Source organism: Neolamprologus multifasciatus, chromosome 3 (assembly GCF_963576455.1).
Source record: "Neolamprologus multifasciatus chromosome 3, fNeoMul1.2, whole genome shotgun sequence".
Lineage (NCBI taxonomy): Eukaryota > Metazoa > Chordata > Actinopteri > Cichliformes > Cichlidae > Neolamprologus > Neolamprologus multifasciatus.
The window spans coordinates 45,766,362-45,778,897 of NC_140441.1; the positions used below are offsets into that span (position 1 = coordinate 45,766,362).

At 42.6% G+C, this 12,536-nt stretch overlaps 1 protein-coding gene across 3 annotated transcripts in view; it reads right to left on the reverse strand.

Annotated features, from left to right (window-relative positions):
* map4k2 (mitogen-activated protein kinase kinase kinase kinase 2) overlaps positions 1-12,536 on the reverse strand; it is a 41,287-nt gene that overhangs the window by 3,283 nt on the left and 25,468 nt on the right. Inside the window, exons 14-26 of one of the 3 annotated variants that reach the window (XM_085151347.1) lie at positions 11,806-11,864; positions 11,664-11,710; positions 8,302-8,340; positions 7,617-7,650; positions 5,839-5,989; positions 4,258-4,427; positions 4,044-4,085; positions 3,493-3,577; positions 2,933-3,012; positions 1,720-1,780; positions 1,517-1,640; positions 1,299-1,357; positions 1,111-1,214 (exon numbers count right to left, since the gene is read on the reverse strand). In XM_085151347.1, coding sequence (XP_085007473.1) covers positions 1,111-1,214; positions 1,299-1,357; positions 1,517-1,640; positions 1,720-1,780; positions 2,933-3,012; positions 3,493-3,577; positions 4,044-4,085; positions 4,258-4,427; positions 5,839-5,989; positions 7,617-7,650; positions 8,302-8,340; positions 11,664-11,710; positions 11,806-11,864 — 1,055 coding nt within the window. The remainder of the gene's footprint in view (positions 1-1,110; positions 1,215-1,298; positions 1,358-1,516; positions 1,641-1,719; positions 1,781-2,932; positions 3,013-3,492; positions 3,578-4,043; positions 4,086-4,257; positions 4,428-5,838; positions 5,990-7,616; positions 7,651-8,301; positions 8,341-11,663; positions 11,711-11,805; positions 11,865-12,536) is intronic. The other 2 variants (XM_085151364.1, XM_085151356.1) reach the window with 2 other exon arrangements.

Below are 12,536 nucleotides of genomic sequence, written 5' to 3' on the forward strand. Positions count from 1 at the left end.
CATCCACCCACCCATCCATCCACCCGTCCATCCATCCATCCACCCACCCGTCCGTCCATCCATCCATCCACCCACCCATCCACCCGTCCATCCGTCCATCCATCCATCCACCCATCCGTCCATCCATCCATCCTTCCATCCATCATCCCTCCATCCACCCACCCATCCGTCCATCCATCCTTCCATCTGTCCATCCATCCGTCTATGCATCCATCCATCCAAGCATCCGTCCATCCATCCATTCAGCCGTCCATCCATCCGTCAGTCCATCTGTCCATTCATCCGTCTATGCATCCATCCATCCAAGCATCCGTCCATCCATCCATTCAGCCGTCCATCCATCCGTCCGTCCATCCATCCGTCCACCCATCCAAGCATCCGTCCATCTGTCTGCTTCCGCTTATCCTTTTTCGGGGTGGCGGGGGGCTGGAGCCTATCCCAGCTGTCTTAGGGCGAGAGGCAGGGTGCACCCTGGACAGGTCCCAGTTAGTGGCAGGGCTAACACATAGACACAGACAACCATTCGCACACATTCACACCTATGGGCAATTTAGCGTTTCCAATGAACCTGTCCCCTAACTGCACGTCTATGCCACTTTTCCATAATGTTGTGACACAGGTGTGTTTCTCCAAGCAGCACTGTGTTAGGACTGCAGACAGGCTACAGAGCTCTGTTCTCACAATACATACATTATCTTCATGAAATGTGTGAGACATTCTCAAAAAACCTGTCAATTAGTCTGCTATGTGACCTAATGGTGCATGTTGGCGTTGAACTGTGTGCTGATAACACTGTTCCTGTAGCACAGAAAACACATGGTAACCATTCAGTTACACGAGCTTGGACCCAGAGAAGGTGCTGTTGGTGTTTTTGGATGGCGTTTATACAACGTTTCTTTTATTTAGTCTCTAAAATAAAAAGTCTCTTGAATAAAAAGTATGCATATGTATTAAAAAATCAATTACATTCTTCAGCTTCAGATTCTGATATGCTGTCTGTCTACTTTTATGTAATTCAGGTCTAATGGCTGGTTTGCGTTGTGGAAATAGGGTTAGAGTTAGAAAGGCAGACATTTATTCAGGTGGCAAGTTCAACATATCTGTACAAACCTTTAGATGCATGAACTTCTGAAGAGGCTCATACCACAAGAGTAAAACCAGGCCAGATGGGACAGCCCCGCACAGAAATGTGCTATCTGTGTACGGGTTTCTTGCTGAAACAGAGAGAGCAGGACTAAGTGTCTGCAGTTGTTCTCCGTGAACAAACAGACTGACCAGAGTAACTCGGCATTGCTTACCTACACTGCACCTCCTACAACCTTTAGTGTCAGGAATCTTTACAGATATGGCAAACTTTCTGTGGCCAACAGAGAATATCCAGGTCAGAACAAGCAGACAAAATTGGGTTTACAGTATCCTCCTTCCTCAAAATCAGGTGGTAGCATCATACATCACACAATTAATACTGCTTCACCTACAGCTCCTGTTTCCCTGCATCTGTGATGGCGTGTCGTACCTGAGACTGATACGCTCAGTGAGGCGGTTGGTGCTGAGCGACAGGCTGCTGTGTTTCTTGTGCAGATGTCCTTTCTGTTCAAACAGAGCTGGCAGGCTGTGCGAGTAAAGCTGGGACGACTTCCCTGCAGGATTGAGCCTTTTTAGAGCAGCATATTATCGAGTGGACACAATGTTTTCCGTTTGTGTCACGCTGTTTGTTACCTGATACGGACATCAGCACATTGTTCATAACATATAGCCATATACATCGCTGAGGGAGGAGCTGTGGGGAGAGGGAAAAGACAAGCAGTGAGACTTCAAACATCCAGCTTCAGTCATCAGACTCTTTCAGAAACACCATTTCCTGGTTTTCAGTGCTCCTCCTTTCATCAGGAGCTGCACACTTTTTCAGGGTGATGCGATTAATGACTTGCACTTTTCTGTTATTACTTGCATTTTTACACAATGCTCTTCTACTCTGACTGACACTTTCAACTACCAGCTTAACCGCACGTCACCCTTTTCTACCTCAAAACGACCAGTTACACATGTCTGCATGAATTCTGCACGCACGTTTGCACTACAAGCTGCACACAAACACGTGCACACACATGCACACACTCACGTGCACACATCCATGATTTACTCCAAACCTAACCTTCAGTGCTTTTTAACTTCCAACCCCTTCAGTGGAAACATCGGGAGAAGTTTGCCAGATTTAGGGTTTGCAGTGTTATTGCAGTGTTAAGCATAGACTGGTTTTAAGGAGGTCGCTCCTTACTGGGGTTATATTGTCATAGTATCTTATGCTGCAGACCTAACCTGCTCTGGACCGAGTTATTCCTCCTGCATGTCTGTGCACGGATAGTCGAGCATCTTATGAATATAGCCACTTGACCTTTGACCCATTTCAGTATAAGATATTGTGAAAGTATTAGTCTTAGCTGACTTTCCTTCATGTTTCTAATGTTTTTGTGTTACTAGTAGCCCTGATGTTTCCCCTGTCTGACCTCTGTCTCGTCTATGTGTTGCTCAGTTTTCTCGTGTGTCGTGTTTTTGTCCGTCTTCCCTCCTTTTCCTCTCATCGCCGTCATCTGTGTCCAATCATTTTAGCCCGTACCTTGATCCCCATCTGTTCATCTTTGTTCTAATCCCTGTTTTGTAGCATGTAGCATGTCTTCCACACATAGCTCCTGCCTCTGTGCTCATTTTGGGATTCTGTTTTGTTGTTGGCTAATTCTGTGGACAGCTAAAGTTAAAGCCTTGGTTTTGCTTTGCTGACTTTCCCCTGGTGCTTTGCAAATAAGTCGTCTTTCCAATAACTTCACCAGAATGGTCATGTAAGGACATGTAATAAAGGATTCAGGCCAGTTAAGTGGAGTGGACAGCATGGCTGTTAAAGCATTATACAAATGTGAGAGAATTATGATCTTACCTTCTCTAATGTATCTTCATGAAGTTCATTAAGGTTCAGTGTGTAGATGCCTTCTTCTGCCCCAAGAATAAGATACTGATCTAAGTAGGAAAAGTGTTTATATAAAGAAGTTTCCATCAGCACCAAACACAGACACCATTACCATCGCATCACAAGGTTCAGACACCAGACCTGCTTTCACTTTGGCTGCTATCCCCATTAAGAGTGCCTCTTTGTGCTACAACGTCAGGCAACAGCACGCACATGACCCATGCTGTGTGTAGGCACCTGGCCACTACAGTGTCACATCACATTCATTGTGTCACATTGAAGGACATGCACACGTAACAAAGAGCATCTCTGCACAACAAGACCATCTTAAAGAGAACACAGCCACATTTAAGTCAGTTACAGCTTTCCTTTCAAACAAGAAGTCTCCTTTTCATCGTACCTTGCATAAATGAACTGTCTCCTCACATTAATATAAACCTGTTATAAACCTGCTGCTGTGAGATTTCTGAGAAAAGGCTCTCATTACTCCACTATGACGTAAAAATAGAACCATAGACCAAACCACTGACCTCTTGTTTTGGGAAAAATCCAGGTGACGGCGCAGTTGATTTTTAGAGGGCAGCCATTGAAGACTTTAGAGAAGCAGGCTCCCATCTACAGAAGCAGCAGAGCAACTGAATCATGTATGGTCTGGCATGTTTAGATTGACTCTTCAGTTTAGGTATGTTATCTTTCCAACAAAACCAAACTGGCTGTTATACTTTTATTCAAAGTTGCACAAGTAATTTTTTCTGTTCAGTCATCCAGGTCATGGTAATCTGAGGAGCTTTGTCTTCCAATAGGGCTTAAAATCTGGGACTCTCCACCTACTGCTCTTAGAACTGAAGGCGCTTCTCAGATAAGAGATGAAACGTCCCGACTCTTTGTCTTTCAAAGCTCCTTAGATCACAAACCAGTTTGCACAAGAGTTACTCTAAAAGTGAGGAAGTAGTGAGAAGGTGCAGAGGTTTGTGGAATCCGTTGGCAGGACGCAGCCATTAAAACACACGGTTGTACGTGAGGAAGCAAATCATGTTAGTCATGAGAGCTTTGGGCGTAAAATGTTAAACTTCACACTTACATGGACTTGAGGGGTGGGAGGAAGGCCATGACAATCAGCGCTCTAAAAATGTCAAAGGTTACACATAAGAAATGTTATTATTTTTTGTAAATGTCACAAATCAGCATTTTGACTGTTACATGGTGTGTAGTCCGACACCTTTAAAGGAGCCAACCATTAGGAAGTTATAAGGTTAGCAAATCACACAGGCTGATATGCTGAGGCTTCCACTTACATCATCCTTCGTCTTCCTCCTCAGTGTGCTCCATTCTGGTGATAGTGGGGTCTCTCGCTTGGGTGAGGACGCAGTAGTAACCAACTCTGCTGTCACAGCGCCCTCCGCTGGCCGACACGTTTCACTGCAGCCCTTTGTGATGTCCTGAGTGGCTGAGCACCTGGCCAAGGCTAAAAAGAGAAAGAGATTTTTGTGGGACTCATTCTGAGCTTGGTCAGCTTAAAGTGGAACTATTACGGTCATAGCTGAAGTTAATGCATGCATTAAGTCATGTCTGCAGTAACTGCAATTTACATTATTACATGGTATTAAAGTTCCACATCACGACATCAGTGATATAGCAAAACCATTTACATTCATTAGCGTACAAAACAAAACATTAGCGATAAGTATAGAACCCCTGGCTGAATACGCTGTAATATACAAATCCAAAGAACAGGAGGAAGGAGGAATAACCAACTTCTTTACATTCCAAGACTTATGAAATCTACATATGTATGGTTCAGTCTCAGGATACAAGATTAATAAATGAATCAGAGGCAATGATGATATCTGGGGACTGGCCTATGCAAATGAATGAAAGGGTTTCCTTCCGCTGGCCCAGACAAGGATTTAGATATCTAGGAATTACACTCACAGCAAAATCCAAGCAATTATTTGAAGCCAATTACAACAAGCTCATTAGACAAACAAACAAAGATATAACACGATGGGATATTCTGCCCCTCTCTTTATTTGGAAGACGCGAAAGCTTGAAAATGGTAAGATTGAAAACACGGAGTGTCCAGCAGTGTCTCCAGACTTCAACCCCATCAAACTGGTTTGGGATGAACTGGACAGAAGCAAAGCAAAGCAACCTACAAGGTCCACGTTTATGGGAACTTCTGCAGCAGATATGGGAGAATATTTGATTTCTATTGTAGAAAGAATGCCACGGCTGTGTTCAGCTGTTATGTCTGCCAAAGGGTCGACTTTGATGAGCCAAAGTTTAGAATACATTTTGGTCTAAAACTGATTCCATGATTTCTTTTTTTAACTCCAGCTGTACTATGCTTTCATTTCAGAGTGCAATCAGACATAAACTGCATCATTTTCAATAACAAACTGGAAGAACTGGGGTGTTCTAAAACTTCTGACTGGTAGTTTAGGTCGTTCATTGTGACCGTTCTGGAATCACTGACTGGATACTTTAACTACAGAGAGCTCTTTTACTTTGATATGCTGTATGACGTTCATGTAAATAATCCTTAACAACTGCACAGTCAAAAGTTAATATAGTAGTTAGTATAACTTTCCCCTCTGAAGGAGCTTTATTTAAAGCTACGGACGTTTACAGAAGCCTACCAAGAAGCACCACCCAGTGCTTATGATCTGTGCATCAACAGTGTGCTGCGTCTGGCGAAGCATCAAGTATATAAAGACATCATCGCTGGGATCACATATGTTTGTTTACTTCACTGTCTGAAATAGTCTAATACAAACATCTGAAACTGCAACGTTATGTGGGACAGAACAGAAGTTAAAAGAAAAAGTGTCTGTTTAAAGGCAGACAAAGCTGAGGTCTAATGTTGTGATGAGTACCTGTGGTGGAGTCGGCTGTGACAGCGCTGTCGGGGCCCAGTGTACAGGTCGGTCTCGGTGTAAGATCTTTGTCCTCTGTGCTGGGAGTCAAAGAGCTGAAGGCTGGCAGTGAGGCCGTAGACGGACTGAACACACTGCTCTTTCTGCCTCCCTGAGAAACACCATCAAACATGTTACTAAATACAAATACACATTACTGTATGTGACAAGGCTAATGTGCATGGGAATGTCGCTCCCATGGTTTTATACTGAACACATTTCTGCATGTTCATCAGATGGAATAATGCCTCTGTGGTGAGTCATGGTGTTTCCCCCCTTCTCCACTGGCATTAGAGTCCCCAGGACCTCAGCTGTCGAGGGCATTTTACCCCTGCTACAACTGGACCAGACGATAAGCGATTAAAAACCCCATGAGAGGTGCAGCTAATGCTAGGGAGGAGGGGGGTAGTCAAGGGTGAGCGCCTGGTGGCTGGGCCCCAGCCAATGGTGCCTGGCCAGCAGCAGCCCAAAAGAAGCCTGAACTCCTTTGGATCCACCACCTGCAGGAGGCGGCCAAAGGGGTTCAGTGACAAATGGATTGGGCAGTGGTCAACTCCTTGGGGGGTGGGGGGGGGGTTCCTTAAGGTTTCCTAGTTGATACAACTGAGAAGGTGCCTCTGGATTGGGAGATTAGGGAGATTCCCTGTGAAGGTCTGTGCTGGGGTACAGGAAAGAAGAGTCCAGCAGTTAATGCAATCTTGGATCCAGAAAGAATAAAGCAATTGTTACTGTGGTCATGGAAGGCTGCAGCAAATCCTTATTCTCCTGGGGACATTCAAGTTTCCCCAAAAACTCAACACGTGTTTTTGGACTTAAATTAGGCATTCAAGGCCTCCCTTGAAGTGTCCTATTATAGTGTTGATAATTATCAGATTAGAATGAAAATAATGAAGAAGCCACTTTGTCTTTGACACACTAGATCCTGCTGGACTGGAACTGAACTGTTGCTAGACAAGCAACAATAAATTTGGACTCACACATGGTTTGATCACTCAGAGACATTTCCAAGCATTTACAGAGTCAGTACATGGGAGTAGGTTTAGCTGGCTGAGGGGGTTAAGTAGCTGGCTAAGTAAGCCTTCTTTACTCTTTATCTCCTTTACATCTATGGCCAATTTAGAACTGCCAGTTAATCTAACGTGCATGTCTTTACACTGGGACAAAGCCAGTTACCCAGCGAAACCCCAAGAGGCAGGAGGAGAGCGCACCAGTGCCACACAGAAAGGCGGGGTCTGAACAAGCATTACCCACTGTAAAACCACGCCACCTAGAGGCTGGTTGGAACAAATAACCTGTAATGTACTGAGGCAAACGTAGAATTTGAGGAAGGCTAATTTAATTTTAAAGTTAGTAGAACGCACAGACAGGAAACTGATGGAAAGTCATAATTAAAGCTTTCCGCACAATTTTCACCTTCCATTAAAACACTTATGCTACTTTGCATTTTTTGTAATCTTTAGGTGTACACATATTAAACTAGTATAGAAGAGTAGAAACTGCACATACTACAAAAGTATTTGCTCATCTGCCTTCACACGCATATCGACTTGAATCAATTGATTCTATACAAGTTGGAACAGCTGAATTTGATGATCTGGACAGGTGAGTGAATACCTTTAGCAACATATAAACTAGTATATAAAAGTTGAAGATACACACAGACACAGTATATATGAACTACTCTAGAGTGACCGAATTGCGACGGAGATTTTGTTTATGGTAAAATGATTCACACTCACATCAGCACATGGCACTCTCTTGATGGTTAAACTCCTGAAAGACAAAGGAGCAACAATGGTCATGCTCTAAAAGGCGAAGACGTCTTATAAAGAAATCCACATCAAGCATAATAGAAACAAGCCGGACATAAAGGGAGGTGCTGGAGATGCTGAGGGTTGGCTAAGAGCAGGACATGAACAAAAATCTGAAGGAAACATTACAACAAAGCAAGCAAACACCAGACTTTCACTGACGCGGTGCTGGTGTGGAAACCTTTTAGAATCAAACACTATGTAGGAGGTAACAGTTCCCCTCCTATATCCAATGACATCATGGTTCTGGATAAAAAGAAGAAATAGAAAAAAAACAAGTACTGTCCAAAATCTAGCACTAGTCAGTTTTCCACATAATGTGAGGGAATCAGCACAAGCACCACATCAGTGACAAGTAACACAAACCCAAAGAAGTTAACAAAACAAAACACGTATATTTGTGCTAAATCAAACATGCTCCCAAACTCCAGTTCATGGAGGTTGGGATTAGATTAGATTGAACACAAACCTGCTGATTATACCCAACATACAGACAATGGTTGATTTTCACATCAAGAATAATTCCATGACAAGCAGCTTATTTCAGGTGAATTCAGGTGGGATGGGGAGACATTGGTGTTAGGAAAGGCTAGAGTTAATGGACATGGCCTACCTCAGCTCGAGAGCTTGCTCCACACATTCCAACAGGCTCCTGCAACACGAAGACCTGATGTTTATCTGACTACAGGCCTGAATGGCCCAAGAAGGAATTAACCCAAGGTTTGATCACTGTCTATCATTTCAAACTCAGGCTTAGAGCACTCCTTTTTGTGCTAAGGGTTATTTCCAGTTTACCTACCATCAAACACAACTCACCCAGTTATATGCTTGAAGAGTTGCAGAAGGGATTATATGCAGTTGTGGTCAAACATTTATAAAGCCTTTTAATGATTTCCTTTCTTTAATAACTTAAAAAAAAAAAACAAGATCTGGGTGTACAAGTTTGAATTTAATTTGAATTTTTGCAGATCCACACAGAGTCAAACGTTTGGACACATCTTCTCATTTGATGTTTTTCCTTTATTTTTACGACTTTCTACACTGATGTTTTCAGTTTGTAACTACAAATATATGAAGCAAGATATATGGAATTATGTCGCGAAGAAAAAATCGATAAATAATTCTAAATACATCTTATACTTTCAAAGTAGACTTTGCTTCGATGACAATGCTGCAAACACTTGGCCTTCTCTCAATGAGCTTCATGATGTAGATGCCTGAAACATCATGTTGATGCAAGGAAATCCACAATTCGATTCTGTTCATCTGGACGTTTTCAGTGGGAGAAAGGTTTCGTCACTCATCCAGGTGACTCCTTCAGTCTCAGCTGTCTGCAGGTTTCCAATCTTATAAACAGTACATTTGCACAATGACTGAAACTAGCCCACTGAAGGAACAAGAACCACTGATCAGTGGCCATGACTACCATTCACAGAGAGCCTGTGACCTGTGGTATGAGGTCCGGTGAGTAGCTTTGTCTTGTTCTAACTGCTTCAGACAGTCTGTCCCCCTTTTACTGTAAACACTTCCTGGGTCTCGTTTCAGGGGCTCGTGATCAGTTCGACTAGCGGGATGGATGTTTTTCTCCGCTTGGGTGAGCTGTTTGTCAGACAAATTCTTCACCCACTTCTCCACATCCTCAGTGTGGCACTCACTGGACTGACCGATACTCAGAACAATGTGGAAGTCCAAGGAACTCAGTCAAGATCTAAGAAGGAGAATTGTAGGTTTATGCAAATTGTCAGGGTCTCTGCAGATTCAAAGGTCATCAGTTCAAACTTGTACATTAGTACAAGTTATACCACTTTGGGTTTTCTTCCAGACTTTGACAAACAGTTACCCTTGGATGACAGGAAATGAGCCGGGGCGTTAAAGAAGAACCCACAAATCACCAAGGTTCAAGACTCAAGACTGGCATGGACCAGAAACTGCTCAACACCAGCATCACTGTCAACAATAAAGACAGTTTTACATCGCCATAGCCTGAGAGGGTGCTAACCAAGAAAGAATCTCCCAGCAAGAAGCTCCTGCTCCAAAATCGACACAAGCTTGAGGGAAATTTGCAGCTGCCCACATGAACAAGCCAAACGCCTTCTAGAGAAAGGTAGTTTGGTATGTTTGGAGGAGTAAAGGTGAGCCTTTCAAACCTGAGAATACTGTCAAGCGTAGTGGTGAAAGCATCATGCTTTGGGGCTGTTTTGCTGCCGGTGGTAATGGTAGGCTACACAAAGTGGAACACTGCAGGACAATGATCCCAAACACACATCAACATACATCACTGGTTCTAGAATGGATAAAACAAACATGAAGCTTATGAAATCACCTTTCCAAAGCTCTGACCTCAACTGAGGTCGGGTCTGTACCAGGAAACCAACCAATTTACCAAGTTTTCCAAGAACAGTGGTTCGATAGAATTACACCAGAAGCTTGTTGATGACTACCAAAAGTGTCCAGTCACAACTTGTTAAGAAATATTTAAACAAAACTGCATATGCAGCCAGCATATATACGTTGACTCTATGTGGATAAGTGAAAATCAAAAATTAATTTAAAGTTTGGTGTTTTTTTAAGTCATTAAAGATGTTGTTGTGTTGTACAATCTTCCAAAAGAACAAAGAAATCATTAAAAGCCCAGAGTGGACGTAAACGTCTGATCACAACTGTAAACGATTCCTTTGTGCACATGTCATCATTTTAAAAACAAAATAAAAGAAATTAAATAGAATATGCAACAATCTTTTTTTTCATAAATATACATTTATTGGCCACTTTATTAGGTACACTTGTGGGTACACTCGATTTTCGCCGGTCGTTGCTCATTAATGCAAACATCTGTTGGACTTGAAGTTCAAACTGAGCATCAGGAAGAGAAGTGACGTGTGAAACGAGTGTACCCATTTTCTGATAGCTGCTTCAGCAGGATAACTGTCTTAAAAATGACAGCGAGTTCGCTGTGCTCCGCGGCCAAAGGTCTCAGTGCAATCCTGGATGTGCAGCAGCAGTCCATGTAATGCTATCATGTCAGTTTGAACCGAAGTCTCTAAGGAATGTTTTCAGCACCATCTTTGGCATGAAGGCAAAAGGGTCCAACACAGCACTACCAACGTGTACGTGATAAAGGGGCCAATAGTATAGTCTCCATTATTTTAACTGGCACCTGGAAGTATCCAGACATACGGAGCATTACTTCATTATCACAATCTGTAAATGAACGCAGCTAGATTGGATCAGCTGGAGGGCAGAGGCACAAACTAACTAAACAGAGTCTGCAGTTGATTCGTGTTTTGTTTGTTTATTGGTGTAAATCGGTTCATCCACTCTTACTGCAAACAGTTAACTTTTTCAAAGTTATGCAGTTAGAATAAATCATACTAAATGTCTTTTTGTTTATTTGTTTTTACTACAGGTTACTCCTCATTGCTCTGGGAGGACACTCTGTTCTCTTGGTACCTGCAGTAATACTGTTCTCATACTGCATGGATAAGCTGGCATTCTGGCCACATAGGAACCACATGTATACTTTTATGAGTTACGATTTATGGTGCTACATCCTGGAAAAAAATACCGAAATCACTCCATGTTGGCTGAACAAAGCAAACACCTTCTAAAATAATTCATGTAAAGTTTTTTCAAAATTGCAATTCTGAAGTTTTGAAAGTTATACATGCTACCCATCAGCTGGATTTTGTAAATAAAAACAAAACAAACATAAATATAAATATAAAAATCCAGATAAGTTAGCCTAGCCCAGTCTACAAATGACTGATGTGGCTACCACGCGATCTTTTCCCTGCTACCTGACAGAGTAACAATCAACCACAGCAGAACACAACTTCCCTCCAGCTGATCCAATCTTGCAACTTTTTAAATGCACCTTGTTATATTATAGTGTGCAGTGTGCCAATGTGACATCTCAACAGCCAAAAACAACGATATTTAATAAGCAACTGAAGAAAGATGAAACAAAGGTCTTACGGTGAGCCTCCTTCATCTCCAGACAGACTCCAGTCATCATAACAGGCCTGCAGAAAGGAAAACCCAAACACAACCTTTGGTCAAATCCGCGTGTTGTCATGGACTGAATGCCATCAGTATACCTGCAGGAAACATGCATTACCAAGTCAGGATAAGGCTCTGTCACTTTCCTCAGTGGAGGCCCAAACTTCACCTGGTCAACTGCAAAAAGAACACAACACTGGGCTTAGCACGCTAACAATGGCAGACCAACACATTCACACACAATCCTGGTACTTTCACAGTGTTTACGGTGCACTGATTCCCATCGGTGTGCACTCTAGAGATAACCTGTGACATCAGCAGTGAACAAGGGCCGAGTGAAGTCTGCAGCCCTGACCCCACACATCAGGTGAGCACAGATATCAGAGAATAACTACATTTTTACTCAATGAGAAAGTGTCATTGAGAAGAGACGTCTGAACACAATAAACAAGGTACCATCAAAATCATCTAGAAGAATCAAATGGTTTATAAGCATTCAGGGGCTGATAAATCGTAGCTACTGGTTTTAAATGAGAGACTAGATGACAGCTAGTTTAGAAGCTCCAACAGTAAAGCTTTTAAAAATGACATTAGATGGCTTATTCTACCTGTAGTATATCAGAGTATGACATTTGTCATTAATGTTAAAGCCTGGAACACGCCTGTGTGTGGGGAGTGAAAGCTGACATGCATCAGACAACGCCTCCTTCAATTCAATAGAAGTATTTGTATTCCTAAGTATGTGTGTGTCTTAATGCTCAGTCAAAGTGACACTTTTGATTGCAGGTCAGGCAAAGTGACAAATCGAATGAACATATGATTGTTCTGTGACTACAGAGTATTATAACT